The following is a 22136-nucleotide window of genomic DNA, read 5'->3' on the forward strand; positions in this document are numbered from 1 at the left end:
TTGTGTCTGAAAAATAATTGAGACATTAATTTCTTTCAAAATTACAAATATTTTATCTGAAATGTTTCCAATATATGGAAAAATGATATATTTGTTCTTCTTTTTTGTATTAATTTTTGAGAGTGTAATTTCTCCAGCATTCATGGCCTGCTTCATCTTAACCTTCTTTTTTATTAGTCTGCCTGTAAAAAGAGAGGTCATACCCATTTCTGACACCTATGTACTTTAGTGCATCTAATTCTGTATTCAACTGTTCACTTGTCATAGGTATTTTTAGTGTTCTTTCATCCACTATTCAACTAACAGGTGGAAATATAAATATTTGTATTGGACTGGGTGACAGAAAGTTTCATGAATAAGTAGGTCAGTTGCAGTTGGTTTCCTGTAAATGCTGAATGGATGCTTATTGTAAGTTATTGATAATGTCAGGTCTGAGAAGTTAATTTTACAATCTCTACCTATTTCCACAACAGACATCAACTTTCAATAAACAATATTATACAATTCTAATAAATTCTGTCTCCTCTTCTTTACCATTAAATAGAATAATTGTATCATCCACATTCCTTCTATAACATATCATTCTAATGACAATTTCTGATCCACGTTTCACGATCTTGTCCTCTTATAGAGTCCATAAAAATATTGACCATAGTCCCACCAAGACAGCAACCCATGGTTAACCCATTATACTGCTTATAACAACAAAAATAATTGATTATTGATAATATAATGTAAATGGATAGATAAAAAAAATCTACACACCAAACAGCAGCAAGGGAACACACACACACACACACACACACACACACACACACACACACACAAAAGGATTTAACTTTTACAAGCTTTTACAGCCAGTGGTTTCTTCTTCTGGCAGAAGAGTTGATGCGGTAGAAAGAGGGGTGAAGGAAAAGGACTGGAGAGATTTAGGAAAAGGGGTTGATGTTGTTCTTGCAGTCTTTTGCGGTCTTGCGGTTTGATGCAGCTCTCCATGCTACTCTATCCTGTGCAAGCTTCTTTATCTCCAAGTTACAACTGCAACCTACATTCTTCTGAATCTGCTTAGCGTAATCATCTCTTGGTCTCCCTTTATGATTTTTACCCTCCACGCTGCCCTCCAGTACTAGATTGGTAATCCCTTGATGCCTCAGAACATGTCCTACCAACGATCCCTTCTTCTAGTCAAGTTGTCTCACAATTTCCTCTTCTTCCCAATTCTGTTCAGTACCTCCTCATTTGTTACATGATCTACCCATCCAATCTTCAGCATTCTTCTGTAGCACCAAATTTTGAAAACTTCTATTCTCTTCTTGTCTAAACTATTTATAGTCCATGTTTCACTTCCATACATGGCTACACTCCATACTTTCAAAAAAGACTATACTTGATGTAAACAAATTTCTCTTCTTCAGAAACGCTTTCCTTGCCATTGCCAGTCTACATTTTATATCCTTTCAACTTATAATTTATTTTGGGAAGCAAAATAACTGATGATCGCCGAAGTAGAGAAAGGGGTACAGTGTAGAAAGGTCACCCAGAACCCTGGCTCACAGGAGACTTATTGGACTGGATGAGAAGGAAAGACTTACCATTACAGCTGTTGGTTTTGTTCCATTGAGAGTGACATGTTGCGTTCTGTTTGCAAGGATGTCTTGAATCCAGTCACAAATCTGCTCTGATACTTGATAAGCTCGTATTTCTATAACTAAACAGCAGTGCAGGATGGAGTCAAATGCGTCCATGAAGTCAAGGAACATGGCATCAACTCGAGCGCCATTGTCTACAGCACTGCGGATCTCATGGAGGAACAGAGCGAGCCGAGTTTCAGAGAATCTCTGTCTGCGGAATCCATTTTGATTTTCGTAGAGGACATTTTCCTTTTGCAAGAATGTCATAATTCTTAAGCATAAGACATATTCCATAATTCTACAACAGATTGATGTCAACAATATAGGTCTATAATTGTTTGCATCTGTCCTGTGATCCTTCTTAAATATGGGAATGACCTGCACTTCTTTCCAGTTGCTACATGCCCTTTGTTATTCAAACAATCTGAGGTAAGTTACTGTTAGAAGGGGAGCAAGTTCTTTCACATAAACTATGTAGAATCTTATAGATATCTCATATGGTCCTGACACCTTTCCACTACTACACGATTTTTCTGTTATGCGATCAGTTATCTCAACATCTGCCATTTTGATGTTCATATGATGACTGAAAGGAGGGACTGTATTATGATCTTCCACAGTGAAACAATTGTGGAAGACTGAATTCAGTATTTCATCTTCCTGTGTGTCACCTTCCGTTTCAGTGCCAGTACGGCCACTTGAGCAAATGAGTAGATAATGATTTTAACCCACCTACTTGTTTCAGATATGACCAAAACCTCTTAGGGTTTTTACTCAGAGTTGGTTGACAGTTTTACTTTCAGAGTCATCGAACACTTCTCTCATTGCTTCTGTGTCTAACCACTGTGGTGTATATCCAGTGCATACCTCTGGGACTTAGGCCCCAGTTCTTGCCACAAGCCCTTCTGGTATTCACTAGAGTACCTTTCACCTTGAAGCAGATGCTCTTTATGTGAGAGGTCCATGTTAGTTTCTCATCTAAGGTACCTCTAGATATTTCACTATCCCCTTCACAGGTAGAGTTTCATTGAAGAGCTTTACATTCCAACTTGAGTGTTGGATATGCTTCTTTGTGAATGGTACCACAACAGTCTTCTTAGGATTAACCCTTAGATCCTGTTTAACACACAAGTCTTGCACAATGCCCAATGCACCTTGTGCCATGTTCCTAACTGTGCCAGTAAATTTGCCAAGTATTACTATGACAAGGTCATCTGCATATCCTTGGCCAAAGCATTGTCTGGAATTTAGTTCCTCAAAAGAGTTCGTTCACCACTAGATTCCACAGTAACAGGGACAAAACTCCATCTTGTGGACAGCTGCTAGTGGTGTTAATTACCATCTTTTCTTTCATCATGGTGGCCCCTACCTTCCTTCCACTAATCATGGCCCTAGACCCCCTACATATGGTGGTCCGTAGGTAATGCCCCTATGCTGCCCTAACCATGGAATTGAATGTTGTGTTACTAAAGGTCCCCTTGATGTCCAGAAAGATGCAGAAGGCTATTTCTTGAAAGCAAAGTGCTTTCTCCACCCCCACCCCCCTCCCCAATGAGTTGATGGAGAACTGTCTTACATGATTTACCTGGTTGATATGTGTGTTGGTTTGAATGTAGAGCAGCCCTAGTTAGCCTCCTCTCCCCAGCATGTATAATATCCAGTTTTTCCAATGTTTTGAGAATGAAGGAGGACAGACGGATTGGTCTCATGTCCTTGGCCTTGCTATGATCAATTCTCCCTGGCTTTGGAATAAAAACAACCTTCACTGCCCTCTAGGCACTGGGAATGATTCCTGATGCTAGGCTAACCATGAATAACCTGCATGGGACTCTTATGAGATTCTCTCCTACCTGTTGCAGGAGAGATGGAAAGATTCCATCTGGGCCAGGTGACTTGAATAGTTGGAATGTTCCCACTGCCCATTGGATTTTATTGAAGTTGACACACTCCTTGGCCGACTCCCAGTCCTCTCTTCGAGTGCCTGAGAACCATTGTCTCTCAGGGATCACATTCTGGTCTATGTTATCTGGCAGAGAATATTGAGGAAAGTGAGTTTTGAGTAGTAGTCTTTGCTGTCTTTATATATTCCCCATCCTCCTACCTCAACATACCTCCTGGATTGGTTGGTACTCCAGTGAGGATTTTGTGAAGTCTAGCTTGAGCAGTGGTGTTAATTACCATCTTTTCTTTCATCATGGTGGCCCCTACCTTCCTTCCACTAATCATGGCCCTAGACCACCTACATATGGTGGTCCCTAGGTAATGCCCCTATGCTGCCCTAACCATGGAATTCCTCACAGAATGCCCTCCAGGATGCCTCCTTTTACTTGTCTAATTGCAAGGTTGTAGTTGGCAAGGGCCTCATGATATTTTACCCATTGTCCTTTATGTATCGCAAGGTTAAACAGTGTTCGTACCTGTTTTCCTTGCATTTCCAAGTTATTGTTCCACCAAGGCACACTCCTATTTTTGCACTTCTTGGTGATTGCACAGTGGTCCTGGTATGAGGTCATTATGGCAGAAGTGACAGTTTCTGTTACTTCCCCAAACTCTACTGGGTTCCTTATTGAGGTTTTAATTTCCGATAACCTTAAGTCAAGGTCCATCCTATATGTCTCCTAGTCTGTTTTCCTGAGATTCCTGTAGGCCGTGGTAGGTCTGATTCCCATTTCAACCTTGAATTTAATATACATGTGGTCTGATGAGGACAGCTCTAACACCACATGCCATTGTCTGACATAGTTGCCCATCATCATGGAACCAAAGATTATGTCAATTACTTCTTCCCTTCTGCTATTCCTGAATGTAGGTTCATCACCTCTATTCAGGACCTCCAAGTTGTTAGACAAGAGAAATTGAAGAAGGTACTCACCTCTACTGTTTGTGTCCTTGCTGCCCCACAGTAAGTTATGGGCACTGGCATCACATCCAACCAACAGTTGGTTACCTTTCCAATGGCAAGTTTCTGTCAGTCTCCGCACCTCCAAAAGAGGAGAAGAGCTGTCTTTGTAAGGGAGGTATGCTGAGGCCAAAACAATTTCCCTCGTGATACCTTCCTCAGCCTCGTGATACCTTCCTCATGTTGCTGCATCCTGATGGTCACCAGGTCCCCGGAGCAGAGATCCAACATCGGCATGAAAGAAATTCCATTTCTCACGTAGGTACATGTTCTGGAGTTTCTTAAATCTCTAACATAAACCAGCTTACCTCCAATGCCACCAAGGCCCAATACGCCCCATTTATATAAGTAGGGGTCTTGTATCAGGGCCATGTCCACTTCCTGTCTCCCCAGGCAACGGCTCGGGTCAGCAGTGGCCTCTTTACCATGCTGCAGATTAATCTGCAGCACCTCCAGTCTCCATCTTGCTGCCATCATTGCCTTTGAGGTCTTTGATTATCCTGATGGTGAACTGCGAGAACCCTAAAAACAATTTCAGGTCTTGCTCTCGCATCACCTTCAGGGACTTCTCTCTGACATCCACTACCAGAATTCATCCTTCTGGTACAGCCTTCTGGTTGATTACTCTCCAATCCTCTGTTGAGACTTTTGGGTTCTGGACGGCTGTTTTCTCAAACAGAGTCTTGGGGAGACATCCTTAAAGATCTTTGGTACCCATATTGCTACCTTTGCGGTCTTAATAAGCTCAGCTACTGTCTTGACCAGCAGCTTCGCATCCTCCCCTGGGGATATCATGGGCACCTTGTTCTTGTGCCATTCCACCGTGTGCACCCACTTGCAGACAAAAACGAGGGTACTGCAATATCTAGATAGACCCTCCTGAAATTGGTTCCTGGACCAGCATCTCTCGCACCCTCCCCCTAAATCTTTTCAAAGAGGGCCAGCTGTATGAGCTCTTCCTGCTGTGAGGTGATGCCTACCAGTGGATAGCCTTCCTGGATAATTGCCATCTTAAAACTGAGACTGCTGTACCATAGGTCTGTTTCCCTATTTCCTGCCTTGGCTTCTTCTGAGCTCGCTTATCCTGAGAGGAGAGAGTCTTAGATTCCTCCCTTATCCACTTGGTACCTGTCTTCAATGTTGTGGGTGTCTGCGTATCCCCTTCAACCTGATACAGCTTCTTTCTCAGGCGTCTTGGTCTCAAGCCCTTTTAGTTCCCTCCACTTATGTTTGGGAAGCCATTCTTTCCCTTCCTTTTGTTTCTTTTCCCTGAGAAGTTTCCTCCTCTGGGCACCAGACAAGGCTTTAGTTTTGATCTGGTCCAACTTCTCAGTTAAAGTTCCCACTTCTTGCTCAGGTCTAGACCCTGATTCAGTTGTGGGAGTGCATTACATCAGTCCTGACCCTGATGTTTGGGTGTCTGAGCTCTCAGTTTGTTTTAATTTATTTTTGTCTGTCATGTCCATCTTGGTCCCACGAGATTTGGGGATCTACATGGTCCACACCACAGAAACCCCATGCAGTGTAAGGCTACATACTCAGCAAGGTCACCCAGTATCCCTGAGGCTGTGTTTGCAACACATCTTCCCATGTGCCACACAGCCCTTGGCACAGATTGCATCGCATCTTGGGTTGGAGAAAGGAATTAGGTAAGGACTAGGAGTGGATAAGGGTGACAGGGCATTGTGGGACACTCAGCTAATGCCTATCCGGCAGTAAGTCCTCTACCTTTGGCATAGTCCTCAGCTTCACGTAGATACACAAGCCTCTCCACCCACACAGACAGTGCTTCAAGGTGGCGTCCCCAGGAGAAGATGTAGGGGGAAGTAATATGTTGTCCGACTCTTCCTGAAAAGTGCTCTCTTGAAATTTCAGTAGTAAATATCTCCTTGATGCACAATGCCTCCCATGTAATGTCTGCCAGTGGAGTTTGTTGAGCATCTCCGTAATGCTCTCGTGCCAAGTAAATGATCCTGTGACAAGATGTGCTGCTGTTAATTGGATCTTCTCTATCTCTTCTATCCATCCTATCTGGTAGGAATCCCAGGCAGATGAACAATACCCAAGCATGGCACTTCCTCCATGGATGAGTTACATTTCCTTAAGATTCTTCCTATGAATCTGAGTCTGGCTTCTGCTTTTCCCACTATTTGTTTTATATGGTCATTCCACTTAAGTTTGCTCCAGATAGTTATTCCTATAAATTTGATGGCAGATATTGTTTCCAGTAGTTCGTCTTCAATAATGTAGGCATACAGTAGTGGATTTCTTTTCCTATGTATGCACAATATGTTACTTTTATTTACATCCAGAGTCAACTGCCAGAGCCTACACCATTCAGCAATTTTCTGGAGGTCATTCTGCAAATCATACTTGAGTTCTAGGACAGCACTCATGGCTGCTGCATCATGGTCGCGAAGTGGGGCCGAGGCAGTTTCAGATAAGTTTTTACAGTTTGACGATAATTCACGGATTTGTAGTTTTAGCTTGATGTCCACTGTGGACAAATGGTAGTTACTTTTATTCTGAAGAAGATTGGGTTATCCTGATTGAAACCTAGGTAAAGCTAGGTAAACTTTGCAACTGAGGCTGTTGGTTTTTAAAATTAAAATTAATACTTATACAGTTGCTGACAGGGCCACGAAATGTTGAAAATATTTAAAATCATATTAACCTTTTCTATTTCTGATATATGATGATGAATGTTGTCAGAGGCTACTTTGTCGGGAAAGGGTGGGTTTATCTAAACTAAAAATGCTCCAAGTGCACTTCACATGTATTCCACTACCCTAGCAGATGCTTCCTGTTTGTAGCACACGCCTGACCTATTAAGGGCCTAACCTATTAAGGGTAACCTTGCAGTTCTTAACTCAATAGTGGAGGTCAAGAAATCCACATCTGATATTGTCGTAGTTTCATCTGAGCCTCTGGTTTAGACATTCCACTCTGCTCCAAACCAGAGAACCACAATCAACCCTGGGAACAAAACTACAAATAGACAGCTTACCAGCATCCCACATGCGATGATAGTTGCCTTGACCAAATCAGCCATTCACCAAAAGGAGCCAAGGATGCCCACAGAACCCAAGTGGCAGGCATCATTCGTACCGACATTGTCACTATATGCAGCCAGTTGCACCCAGTGTGGTTGATAGCATCTGGCAGGGCCTCTTCCACATCCCGGATCATGGATGAGACCCCTTCCCCAGCAACAGACACACTGAGTGCACGCTGGCGTTCTTTCCTGCCTTGCCTGTTTTTTCTCTGAGGGGCTCCATCACCAACCTAAAGTTGGAGCTCCCAATACAAGCATACCCACCCTCTGTATTTGTCTGTACAGGGCAGGAAAATTGTGAGAAATTTATCTCTGTGTACCAAACACGTTTTCGTGTAGTTGGGCAGAAAATTTTCTCCTGCCCATTTGTGAATATTGCATCTTGCTGTGTTGCTGTGACTGGACATGTTTCACTGCACAAATTTATGTTTCTGAAGGGATGTTGGTGTTTAGGAAAGTGGTGTCAAGAGTGACAAGTATGGATCCAGGAGATAGTGGATGGGAATACTGGAAAGTTGGTGAAGAAGTAGTTATCTTTGTTGTGGGAGGCTACATTTTGGGCAGTTGGTTGGAGGTGTTGGTCAATGAGGACTGAAATTCTTTCAGTGGGAGCACAATAACCAGCTATAGTGGGTTGTCCACAGTTGTTGGGTTTTTGGATTTTTGGGAACATGTATAAGGTGGATACGCAGGGTTTCATGGCGTTTAGGAGGGGAATGGATTCAGGGGAGAAGTTCTGCCAAGGGCCTGAGGCTTTAAGCTGGGACTGGAGGTTATGTTGAACTACTGGGATGGATCACTCTGGCAGTGTTCATAGATGGAGTAGTCAGGTAATGGGGAGAGGCCTCCCACCAGTTAGTCTCTGTAATCATAAAGTGGTGAAACCTTTGTCTGCATTTAGGATTCTGCTGAAACATTGGTGTTCTTACGAAGGGATATGGGGAATGATGGTGAGGCCAAGTTGCAGGTAAGGAATTCCTGAAAGATGACAAGGGTGAAGGAGGTGGGTAGGGTCATGATTGGATGGTGATATGAACTGGCAAAGGCAGGATTCAGTATTGGGATTAGGTTGGATTTGGAAGGAGGGTTTTATGGCAAAGAAGTGTTCCCCCTGCGGGGATTTGGAGAAGGATGGTATGTCTCTGACAAGTCCAGCATGGTCACATTTGGGTGTAGGGATAAAGGTGGGGCCTTTGGATGGGACTGAAACTTCGGTGGGGATGAGGATTTTGCTGGAATGTTTAACAAGAGTGCTCCTGGAATTGTATCTGGTTATTGTGACCCCAGTCAAAGAATTTCAGTTCTCATTGACCAACACTTCCAACCAATTGCCCATAACCTAACCTTCAATGTCAAAGATACCAACCATTTCCTTCACTGACTTTTCACCATCCCCACCCCTTTACATCCTGGATCCATACTCATCACAGTTGCATCACTTCCCTACACACAACATCCCTCACACCTGTGGTCTTGCTGCTATTGGACACGATCTTTACCAATGTCCTTCAGACTCCAAACTCACTGTCTCATTCCTAATCCTTTATCCTAACTAGCAACCACTTCTTCTCTGAAGGGAAAGTATACAAAGAAGTCTGCAGCACAGCTATGATGATCCTCATGGCACCCCCCTATGCCAACCTCTTTATGCACCACCTAGAGGAGACCTGCCTAACCTCCCAAATGCCACCCCTTCTGGCTCAGGTTCATTGAAGATATCTTCCTGATCTGGACTCAGGGCCAAGACACTATACATGCATTCCTTCACAACCTCAACACCTTCTCTCTCGTCTCCTCAACCCAAGGTGTCATCTTCCTGGTCATTGACCGCTTCCCCTGTGATGGCTCCATCCACACCAACCATCAACAGTACCTGCATTTTGACAGCTGTCATCTACATCTACATCTACATTGATACTCCGCAAGCCACCCAACGGTGTGTGGCGGAGGGCACCTTACGTGCCACTGTCATTACCTCCCTTTCCTGTTCCAGTCGCGTATGGTTCGCGGGAAGAACGACTGTCTGAAAGCCTCCGTGCGCGCTCTAATCTCTCTAATTTTACATTCGTGATCTCCTCGGGAAGTATAAGTAGGGGGAAGCAATATATTCGATACCTCATCCAGAAACCCATCCTCTCGAAACCTGGCGAGCAAGCTACACCGCGATGCAGAGCGCCTCTCTTGCAGAGTCTGCCACTTGAGTTTATTAAACATCTCCGTAACGCTATCACGGTTACCAAATAACCCAGTGACGAAACGCGCCGCTCTTCTTTGGATCTTCTCTATCTCCTCCGTCAACCCGACCTGGTACGGATCCCACACTGATGAGCAATACTCAAGTATAGGTCGAACGAGTGTTTTGTAAGCCACCTCCTTTGTTGATGGACTACATTTTCTAAGCACTCTCCCAATGAATCTCAACCTGGTACCCGCCTTACCAACAATTAGTTTTATATGATCATTCCACTTCAAATCGTTCCGTACGCATACTCCCAGATATTTTACAGAAGTAACTGCTACCAGTGTTTGTTCCGCTATCATATAATCATACAATAAAGGATCCTTCTTTCTATGTATTCGCAATACATTACATTTGTCTATGTTAAGGGTCAGTTGCCACTCCCTGCACCAAGTGCCTATCCGCTGCAGATCTTCCTGTATTTCGCTACAATTTTCTAATGCAGCAACTTCTCTGTATACTACAGCATCATCCGCGAAAAGCCGCATGGAACTTCCAACACTATCTACTAAGTCATTTATATATATTGTGAAAAGCAATGGTCCCATAACACTCCCCTGTGGCACGCCAGAGGTTACTTTAACGTCTGTAGACGTCTCTCCATTGATAACAACATGCTGTGTTCTGTTTGCCAAAAACTCCTCAATCCAGCCACACAGCTGGTCTGATATTCCGTAGGCTCTTACTTTGCTTATCAGGCGACAGTGCGGAACTGTATCGAACGCCTTCCGGAAGTCAAGAAAAATAGCATCTATCTGGGAGCCTGTATCTAATATTTTCTGGGTCTCATGAACAAATAAGGCGAGTTGGGTCTCACACGATCGCTGTTTCCGGAATCCATGTTGATTCCTACATAGTAGATTCTGGGTTTCCAGAAATGACATGATACGCGAGCAAAAAACATGTTCTAAAATTCTACAAGAGATCGACGTAAGAGATATAGGTCTATAGTTTTGCGCATCTGCTCGACGACCCTTCTTGAAGACTGGGACTATCTGTGCTCTTTTCCAATCATTTGGAACCCTCCGTTCCTCTAGAGACTTGCGGTACACGGCTGTTAGAAGGGGGGCAAGTTCTTTCGCGTACTCTGTGTAGAATCGAATTGGTATCCCGTCAGGTCCAGTGGACTTTCCTCTATTGAGTGATTCCAGTTGCTTTTCTATTCCTTGGACACTTATTTCGATGTCAGCCATTTTTTCGTTTGTGCGAGGATTTAGAGAAGGAACTGCAGTGCGGTCTTCCTCTGTGAAACAGCTTTGGAAAAAGGTGTTTAGTATTTCAGCTTTACGCGTGTCATCCTCTGTTTCAATGCCATCATCATCCCGTAGTGTCTGGATATGCTGTTTCGAGCCACTTACTGATTTAACGTAAGACCAGAACTTCCTAGGATTTTCTGTCAAGTTGGTACATAGAATTTTACTTTCGAATTCAATGAACGCTTCACGCATAGCCCTCCTTACGCTAACTTTGACATCGTTTAGCTTCTGTTTGTCTGAGAGGTTTTGGCTGCGTTTAAACTTGGAGTGGAGCTCTCTTTGCTTTCGCAGTAGTTTCCTAACTTTGTTGTTGTACCACGGTGGGTTTTTCCCGTCCCTCACAGTTTTACTCGGCACGTACCTGTCTAAAACGCATTTTACGATTGCCTTGAACTTTTTCCATAAACACTCAACATTGTCAGTGTCGGAACAGAAATTTTCGTTTTGATCTGTTAGGTAGTCTGAAATCTGCCTTCTATTACTCTTGCTAAACAGATAAACCTTCCTCCCTTTTTTTATATTCCTATTAACTTCCATATTCAGGGATGCTGCAACGGCCTTATGATCACTGATTCCCTGTTCTGTACATACAGATTCGAAAAGTTCGGGTCTGTTTGTTATCAGTAGGTCCAATATGTTATCTCCACGAGTCGGTTCTCTGTTTAATTGCTCGAGGTAATTTTCGGATAGTGCACTCAGTATAATGTCACTCGATGCTCTGTCCCTACCACCCGTCCTAAACATCTGAGTGTCCCAGTCTATATCTGGTAAATTGAAATCTCCACCTAAGACTATAACATGCTGAGAAAATTTATGTGAAATGTATTCCAAATTTTCTCTCAGTTGTTCTGCCACTAATGCTGCTGAGTCGGGAGGTCGGTAAAAGGAGCCAATTATTAACCTAGTTCGGTTGTTTAGTGTAACCTCCACCCATAATAATTCACAGGAACTATCCACTTCTACTTCACTACAGGATAAACTACTACTAACAGCGATGAACACTCCACCACCGGTTGCATGCAATCTATCCTTTCTAAACACCGTCTGTACCTTTGTAAAAATTTCGGCAGAATCTATCTCTGGCTTAAGCCAGCTTTCTGTACCTATAACGATTTCAGCTTCGGTGCCTTCTATCAGCGCTTGAAGTTCCGGTACTTTACCAACGCAGCTTCGACAGTTGACAATTACGATACCGATTGCTGCTCGGTCCCCGCATGTCCTGACTTTGCCCCGCACCCGTTGAGGCTGTTGCCCTTTCTGTACTTGCCCAAGGCCATCTAACCTAAAAAACCGCCCAGCCCACGCCACACAACCCCTGCTACCCGTGTAGCCGCTTGTTGCGTGTAGTGGACTCCTGACCTATCCAGCGGAACCCGAAACCCCACCACCCTATGGCGCAAGTCGAGGAATCTGCAGCCCACACGGTCGCAGAACCGTCTCAGCCTCTGATTCAGACCCTCCACTCGGCTCTGTACCAAAGGTCCACAGTCAGTCCTGTCGACGATGCTGCAGATGGTGAGCTCTGCTTTCATCCCGCTAGCGAGACTGGCAGTCTTCACCAAATCAGATAGCCGCCGGAAGCCGGAGAGGATTTCCTCCGATCCATAGCGACACACATCATTGGTGCCGACATGAGCGACCACCTGCAGATGGGTGCACCCTGTACCCTTCATGGCATCCGGAAGGACCCTTTCCACATCTGGAATGACTCCCCCCGGTATGCACACGGAGTGCACATTGGTTTTCTTCCCCTCTCTTGCTGCCATTTCCCTAAGGGGCCCCATTACGCGCCTGACGTTGGAGCTCCCAACTACCAGTAAGCCCACCCTCTGCGACTGCCCGGATCTTGCAGACTGAGGGGCAACCTCTGGAACAGGCACAGCAATAAATCACTGACAAACACTTGGCCATCTGGGGATGGAGTATATGCAGTGAGAATAACTCCCTTGTGCAGTAAGCTCAAGGTCTCTCCAAATTATTCACACAGATGCATTGCACTACTTCCAGGCCTAATCTGGAAACAGATCTTCCATTCCATTTCCCCACACACCTTCAATCGCCCCACCACCCCAAGAAACAGCTACAAAGGAGAGCCGTCTTTGTCACACAGTACCATCCCAGACTGGAACAGCTCAACCACTTGCTTCGTCAGGACTTTCATTACCTGTCATCATGTCCTGAAATTATGGACATCATACCCAAGACCCTTCCTTACCCAAGATCCTTCTCACTCCTCCTAAAGTGGTGTTCCATCACCCATGCAACCTCCACAACCATCCTATTCCATCCCTATGCCACTCCCAATCCCAACCCTTGCCACAGGGATCATGTCCTGTGGAAGACGCAGGTTCAGAACCTGTCCAATACATCCACCCATCACTTCTTATTCCAGTCCTGTCATAGGTTTATCCTACTCAATCAGAGGCCAGGCCACTTGTGAAAGTGGCCATGTCACTGCAATGATTGCACAGATTGTTATATCGGTATGGCTACCAGCCAGCTGTCCACCAGGATGGACAGCCACTGCCTAACTGCGGGCAAGAGCAAATTGACCACCCTATGGCACAACGTGCAGCTCAATATCACATGCTTGATTTCAATGGCTACTTTACAACCAGTACCATCTGAATCCTCTCCTCCACCACCACCACCTCTTCTGAAATTTGCAGATGGGAATTATCCTTACAAAACATTCTCCGCTCCCAAAATTATCATTGCCTCAACCTACAGTAACCTATTGTCCCCACAGCCCCACCCTACAGTTTCCACCCTGTCTTTCCTATCATCTTCTTCCTATTCTCATGCCCCACCCTCACTGTGTGCCACCCTCTTTCCCATTTCCTGCTCCTTTCCTTTTTCACTCTCCGTTTCCCCCTCCCCACCTCCTTGCCTCACAGCCTCTTGATACTGCACCTTATGGTAGTCTTGTCATGTCTCCCCATAGTCCCTGCACACTTGGACAGACGGCACTCTTCTCTACCTTGAACCAATCCCACTATCCTGACCATTCCCTGTCCCCTCCAGATTGCTAGTTTTGGTCAAATGACAGGTGCTTTCTGGTCTGAGCTGCTGGAGATGATCATGTGTGCGTAAGGTGTGCTTGCCTTTGTGAATGAAAGTGCATGTGTTTCCTTTTCTGAAGAAGCCTTTGCTGAAAAGCTAAACGTGTAACAGTCTTTTCATTGTGCCTGTCTGCAACTCAACGTGTCATCTTTATGGTGAGTAGCAATCTCTCCTTTTCCTTCTATTGTTGATACTGCAACCTGGAGTTTCCATTGTTTGAGATGTTCAGGAATTCCATATTGTCTCTACAATATTTCACAATGATTCTGAGTGTGCACTATCAAAGTTTAGGTAATATTGATCAACAAATTTATAAGAGGCAGTCAAATGAAAATGAGACAATTGGAAGAAAAGTAAGTAAACTGTTTATTATATCTAAAGTAATCGATGCAACTGTTAATACATTTATCCTACTGTACCTGAAAAACCTTGACTGTCCCAGGTGTGCCCCTCTTTGTCTGTATCAAACTGACAGCCACGAATGTCTTTGTTTGGAGGTCCAAAAATGTCAAAATTACATGGGTAGAGATCAGGACTGTACATCTACATCTACATCTGCATGATTACTGTGCTATTCACAATAAACTGCCTTGCAGAGGGTTCTGTGAACCACCTTCAAGCTGTCTCTCTACCGTTCCACTCTCGAACGGTGCATGGGAAAAATGAGCACTTAAATTTTTCTGTGCGAGCCCTGATTTCTTTTATTTTATTGTGATGATCATCCCTCCCTATGTAGGTGCGTGTCAACAGAATGTTTTCACAATCAGGAGAAAACTGGTGACTGAAATTTCATGAGAAGATCCCATTGCAACAAGAAACACATTTGTTTTAATTATTGCCATTTCGACTCACATATTGAGTCTGTGGCACTATCTCCCCTATTTTGCGATAATACAAAATGAGCCGCACTTATTTGTACTTTTTCGATGTCATCCATCAGTCCCACCTGAAGTGGATCCCACACCACACAGCAATACTCCAGAATAGGGTGGACAAGCATGGTGTAAGCAATCTCTTTAGTAGACCTGTTGTACCTTCTAAGTGTTCTGCCAATGAATCACAGTCTTTGGTTTGCTCTACCCACAACATTATCTACGTGTTCATTCCAATTTAGGTTATTTGTAATTGTAATCCCCAAGTATTTTGTTGAATTTACAGCCTTTAGATTTGTATGACTTTTCACATAATCGAAATTTAGTGCATTTCTTTTAGTACTCATGTGAATAACTTCACATTTTTCTTTATTCAGGTTCATTTGCTACATTTTGCACCATACAGATATCTAAATCATTTTGCAATTCGTTTTGGTCATCTGATGACGTTACAGGACGGTAAATGACAGCATCATCTGCAAACAATTGAAGACGGCTACTAAGATTGTCTCCTATATCATTAATATAGATCAGGAACAGTAGAGGGCCTATAACACTTCCTTGGCAAATGCCGGATATTACTTCTGTTATATTCAATTACTTTCCATCTATTACTATGAACTGTGACCTTTCTGACAGGAAATCACAAATCCAGTCCCACAACTGACGTGATATTCCATAGGCACGCAATTTGGTTAGAAGACGCTTGTGAGGAACGGTGTTGAAAGCCTTCTGGAAATCTAAAAATATGGAATCAATTTGACATCTGCTGTCGATAACACTCATTAATTCACGAGTATAAAGAAGTAGTTGTGTTTTGCAAGAATGATATTTACTGAATCCGTGCTGACTATGTGTCAATAAATTGTTTTCTTAATGTTTGAATACAATATACGTTTCAAAACCCTACTGCAAATTGACATTAGGGATGTTGTTGTTGTGGTCTTCAGTCCTGGGACTGGTTTGATGCAGATCTCCATGCTACTCTATCCTGTGCAAGCTTCATCTCCCAGTACCTGCTGCAGCCTACATCCTTCTGAATCTGCTTAGTGTATCCATCTCTTGGTCTCCATCTATGATTTTTACCCTCCACGCTGCCCTCCAGTACCAAATTGGTGATCCCTTGATGCCTCAGAACAAGTCCTACCAACCGATCCCTTCTTCTAGTCAAGCTGTGCCACAAACTCCTCTTCTCCCCAACTCTATTCAATACCTCATCATTAGTTATGTGATCTACCCATCTAACCTTCAGCATTCTTCTGTAGCACCACATTTCGAAAGCTTCTATTCTCTTCTTGTCTAAACTATTTATAGTCCATGTTTCACTTCCATAGCCGGCCGGTGTGGCCGTGCGGTTAAAGGCGCTTCAGTCTGGAACCACGTGACCGCTACAGTCGCAGGTTCGAATCCTGCCTCGGGCATGGATGTGTGTGATGTCCTTAGGTTAGTTAGGTTTAAGTAGTTCTAAGTTCTAGGGGACTGATGACCACAGCAGTTAAGTCCCATAGTGCTCAGAGCCATTTGAACCATCACTTCCATACATGGCTACACTCCATACAAATACTTTCAGAAACGACTTCCTGACACTTAAATCAATACTCGATGTTAACAAATTTCTCTTCTTCAGAAACGCTTTCCTTGCCATTGCCAGACTACATTTTATATCCTCTCTGGTTCGACCATCATCAGTTATTTTGCTCCCCAAATAACAAAACTCCTTTACTACTTTAAGTGTCTCATTTCCTAATCTAATTCCCTCAGCATCACCCGACTTAATTCCACTGCATTCCATTATCCTCATTTTGCTTTTGTTTATGTTCATCTTATACCCTCCTTTCAAGACACTGTCCATTCCATTCAACTGCTCTTCCAAGTCATTTGCTGTCTCTGACAGAATTACAATGTCATCGGCGAACCTCAACGTTTTTATTTCTTCTCCTTGGATTTTAATTCCTACTCTGAATTTTTCTTTTGTTTCCTTTACTGCTTGCTCAATATACAGATTGAATAGCATCGGGGAGAGGCTACAACACTGTCTCACTCCCTTTCCAACCACTGCTTCCCTTTCATGTCCCTCGACTCTTATAACTGCCATCTGATTTCTATACAAATTGTAAATAGCCTTTCGTTTCCAGTATTTTACCCCCGCCACCTTCAGAATTTGAAAGAGAGTATTCCAGTCAACATTGTCAAAAGCTTTCTCTAAGTCTCCAAATGCTAGAAATGTAGGTTTTCCTTTCCTTAACCTTTCTTCTAAGATAAGTCGTAGGGTCGGTGTTGCCTCACGTGTTCCAACATTTCTACGGAATCCAAACTGATCTTCCCCGAGGTCGGCTTCTACCAGTTTTTCCATTCGTCTGTAAAGAATTTGCGTTAGTATTTTGCAGCTGTAACTTATTAAACTGATAGTTCGGTAATTTTCACATCTGTCAACACCTGCTTTCTTTGGGATTGGAATTATTATATTCTTCTTGAAGTCTGAGGGAATTTCGCCTGTCTCATACATCTTGCTCACCAGATGGTGGAGTTTTGTAAGGACAGGCTCTCCCAATGCTGTCAGGAGTTCTAATGGAATGTTGTCTACTCCCGGCGCCTTGTTTCGACTCAGGTCTTTCAGTGCTCTGTCAAACTCTTCACACAGTATCATATCTCCCATTTCATCTCATCTACCTCGTCTTCCATTTCCATAATATTGTCCTTAAGAACATCGCCCCTGTATAGACCCTCGATCTACTCCTTCCACCTTTCTGCTTTTCCTTCTTTGCTTAGAACTGTGTTTCCAACAAAGCTCTTGATATTCATGCAAGTGATTCTCTTTTCTCCAAAGGTCTCTTTCATTTTCCTGTAGGCAGTATCTATCTTACCCCACGTGAGATAAGTCTCTACATCCTTACATTTGTCCTCTAGCCATCCCTGCTTAGCCATTTTGCACTTCCTGTCGATCTCATTTTTGAGACGTTTGTATTCCTTTTTGCCTGCTTTACTTACTGCATTTTTGTATTTTCTCCTTTCATCAATTAAATTCAATATCTCTTCTGTTACCCAAGGATTTCTACTAGCCCTCGTCTTTTTACCTACTTGATCCTCTGCTGCCTTCACTATTTCATTCCTCAAAGCTACCCATTCTTCTTCTACTGTATTTCTTTCCCCCATTCCTGTCACTTCTTCCCTTATGCTCTTCCTGAAACTCTGTACAACCTCTGGTTCCTTCAGTTAATCCAGGTCCCATCACCTTAAATTCCCACCTTTTTGCAGTTTCTTCAGTTTTAATCTACAGTTCATAACCAATAGATTGTGGTCAGAGTCCACATCTGCCGCTGGAAATGTCTTACAATTTAAAATCTGGTTCCTAAATCTCTGTCTTACCATTATATAATCTATCTGAAACCTTTTAGTATCTCCAGGGTTCTTCCATGTATACAACCTTCTTTCATGATTCTTGAATCAAGTGTTAGCTATGGTTAAGTTATGCTCTGTGCCAAATTCTACCAGGCGGCTTCCTCTTTCATTTCTTAGCCCCAATCCATATTCACCTACTATGTTTCATTCTCTTCCTTTTCCTACTGTCGAATTCCAGTCACCCATGACTATGAAATTTTCGTCTCCCTTCACTACCTGAATAGTTTCTTTTATCTCATCATACATTTCATCAATTTCTTCATCATCTGCAGAGATATTTGGCATATAAACTTGTACTACTGTAGTAGGTTTGGGCTTCGTGTCTGTCTTGGCCATAATAATGCGTTCACTATGTTGTTTGTAGTAGCTTACCTGCACTCCTATTTTTTTTATTCATTATTAAACCTACTCCTGCGTTACCCCTATTTGATTTTGTATTTATAACCCTGTATTCACCTGACCAAAAGTCTTGTTCCTTCTGCCACCAAACTTCACTAATTCCCATTATATCTAACTTTAACCTATCCATTTCTCTTTTTAAATTTTCAAATTACCTGCCCAATTAAGGGATCTGACATTCCACGCTCCGACCTGTAGAAAGCCAGTTTTCTTTCCCCTGATAACGACATCCTCTTGAGTAGTCCCCGCCCGGAGATCCGAATGGGGGACTATTTTACCTCCGGAATATTTTACCCAAGAGGACGCCATCATCATTTAATCATACAGTAAAGCTGCATGCCCTCGGGAAAAATTACGGCTGTAGTTTCCCCTTGCTTTCAGCCGTTCGCAGTACCAGCACAGCAAGGCCATTTTGGTTAGTGTTGGCAGGGCCAGGTCAGTCAATGATCCAGACTGTTGTCCCTGCAACTACTGAAAAGGCTGCTGTCCCTCTTCAGGAACCACATGTTTGTCTGGCCTCTCAACAGATACCCCTCCATTGTGGTTGCACCTATGGTACGGCTATCTGTATCATTGAGGCACGCAAGCCTCCCCACCAATGGCAAGGTCCATGGTTCATGGGGAAGGACATTAGTGATATGGGCTTGTAATTCAGTGGAATACTCTTACTTCCCTTTTTAGGTATTGGTGTGACTTAAGTAATTTTCCAGTGTTTAGGTGTGGATCTTTTTGTGAGCAAGCAGATAAATATGGAGCTATAGTATCAGGATACTCTGAGAGGAACCTGACTGGTATACAATCTGGACCCGAAACCTTGCCTTTATTAAGTGATTTAAGCTGCTTTGCGACATCGAGGATATCTACTTTTATGTTTCTCATCTTGGCAGTTGTTCTTGATTGAAATTCAGGAAAACCATGTTTAATGACTGCTTTAGCAGCACTGTCATTAAACACGGTTTTCCAAAACTGTATGAAGGATGTGTAAGGGATTCCCAGCAAAACGTCTTCAGTTTAGTCAGACTTGCCAGCAAAATGCCTGCCCATATGTTGCCAAAGTTGTTTTGGGTTTGCTGCAGAAGTTTCACTTGAAAGTCCTTACACATCTTCCACACAGTCCCTATCTCTCCCCATGCCGTTTCCATATCTTTGGAACCCTAAAGAAAGACTCTGTGACCATCAATTTTCTTCAGACAAAGAGATATGTGCCTTGGTACAATCACAGTTCTGTTGGCAACTGCAAGTCTTTTTCCATGAAGGCATTGACCATCTTGTCTCAGATTGGGATCCATGTATTAATAATTCTGACGATTACTTTAGAAATAATAAACAGTTTAATTTTTTCCCATGTGTCCCATTTTCGTTTGCCTTCCCCTTATACTCACATCGATTCCTTCCCTCTGAAGAATCTAAGTAGTTTATCATACTTTTTATAAGCTTGATTGTCATTCTGGCCCTCTTCAATTTGGTGAGTAGTTGTCTGTATTTCCATAACTCAAAACTTTTGAATACATATGAATCTTATGAGTGATTGGTTTTTTCCAGTTAACTAGTAGCTGCTCCCTAGTATGCTGACTTCCATCTTATGTTTTCATCATTATTGATGATAGTAACTTGTAGTTGGTTCCAACAGTTTTTCTTGTAAAGTGATCAGGAACTCATTGATCTGCACTGTTATTGTGGAATTAAAAATACTACTATATGAGTAACAACAGTATTTGCAATGTTGTTTTTTTATGAGAGGAAAGTTACATAACAACATATGTCTTAATTTATGTATCTCTATTTGCTTGTATTTCTGCCTATTACCTGGCTTAGTGTAGTGTCTGCCTGATGACAAGGTCACTACTGTACTATATTGTGCTGAGATGGGGATGGAGCAGCTCTGGTACAAAGTGAAAATGGAGCAGTCAGTAGTATTCCCTTTCACAGAGATGGATGGACTGCAGGAACAAGGATGTCTGGGTGGGGACTGCTGAAAACAAAAATAGTTACTGCCAAAAAACATGTAAACATAAATAGAAAAATGAACTGCCTTGTTGTGGTTGCTCTGTGTGTTGTCTGTTTTATGCAGAAGATTCTAATTGTTGAGCACAAAAAGCTTTATATGCTGCAATGCAACACCTAAATCATAAATACACCATTAACTCTCCAGACACACACTTTGAATGGTGAAACTGCATTATTGTGTCTAAAACACACAAAGATACAAATGAAATTCTATGGTAAAAAGTTCAGTGTTTATTTCTCCAGATCTTCAGTAACAAGTTAACAGGTTTTAATTTCTTTGAGCAACACTAAAAACTCAGAATTAATTAAATGCAGCATTTACTGCCATGAAAATTTAGATTTATGCTTCTTCTCCTTCTCCTTCCTCCTCTTCATCAAATTCTCCCTCTTCTTCAGCTGTTGCTTCCTGATACTGCTGATATTCACTAATCAAATCATTCATGTTTGATTCAGCCTCAGTAAATTCCATCTCATCCATACCTTCACCTGTGTACCAATGAAGGAAAGCTTTGCGTTTGAACATTGTTGAAAACTGTTCCCCTAAACGTTTGAAGAGTTCTTGTATAGCTGTGGAATTCCCAATGAATGTTGCTGACATTTTAAGTCCACGAGGCGGTATGTCACACACTGCAGTCTTAACATTGTTTGGAATCCACTCTGCAAAATAACTGCTGTTCTTGTTCTGGACATTCAGCATTTGTTCATCCACCTGCAAACACCGTCATGCATATTATCTGCTTCGTCTTACATCAGGTACTATTTTAATAAACACTGTTTTATTGAGGTCAGTTGTGTTGTGTACTATGAACAGAGATCTTGTATTATGTACTGATAGCTTTCTCAAATATTCAAGTTGATGCCTATTACTAATGAATATCGATGAAAGACAATGAGAAGTCAACCTATGGAAAACATGCCATTTAAAACAAAAAAACCTTCACCGTGAGTTAATCAATATTTGCATATATGAGTGTATAGCAGAAAACTACAACTATGCTAAATTAGTTGGAAAATAAATAATGAAAATGTAAATTAGGATAAACAAAAAAATGGTTCAAATGGCTCTGAGCACTATGGGACTCAACTGCTGAGGTCATTAGTCCCCTAGAACTTAGAACTAGTTAAACCTAACTAACCTAAGGACATCACAAACATCCATGCCCGATGCAGGATTTGAACCTGCGACCGCAGCGGTCTCGCGGTTCCAGACTGCAGCGCCTTTAACCGCACGGCCACTTCGGCCGGCTAGGATAAACACATTGAACATATAAGTGGTAAAATTAGCTAACTCAAAGACACAAATATTGTGAAAATGA

General features: G+C 42.7%; 1 protein-coding gene across 1 annotated transcript in view; it reads right to left on the reverse strand.

Annotated features, from left to right (window-relative positions):
- Positions 1–21160: 21160 nt before the first annotated feature.
- Positions 21161–22136, reverse strand: part of LOC126484371 (tubulin beta chain) — a 79685-nt gene continuing 78709 nt past the window's right edge. Inside the window, exon 6 of the mRNA XM_050107848.1 lies at positions 21161–21529. Coding sequence (XP_049963805.1) covers positions 21161–21529 — 369 coding nt within the window. The remainder of the gene's footprint in view (positions 21530–22136) is intronic.

This window comes from Schistocerca serialis, chromosome 6, assembly GCF_023864345.2.
Source record: "Schistocerca serialis cubense isolate TAMUIC-IGC-003099 chromosome 6, iqSchSeri2.2, whole genome shotgun sequence".
NCBI lineage: Eukaryota > Metazoa > Arthropoda > Insecta > Orthoptera > Acrididae > Schistocerca > Schistocerca serialis.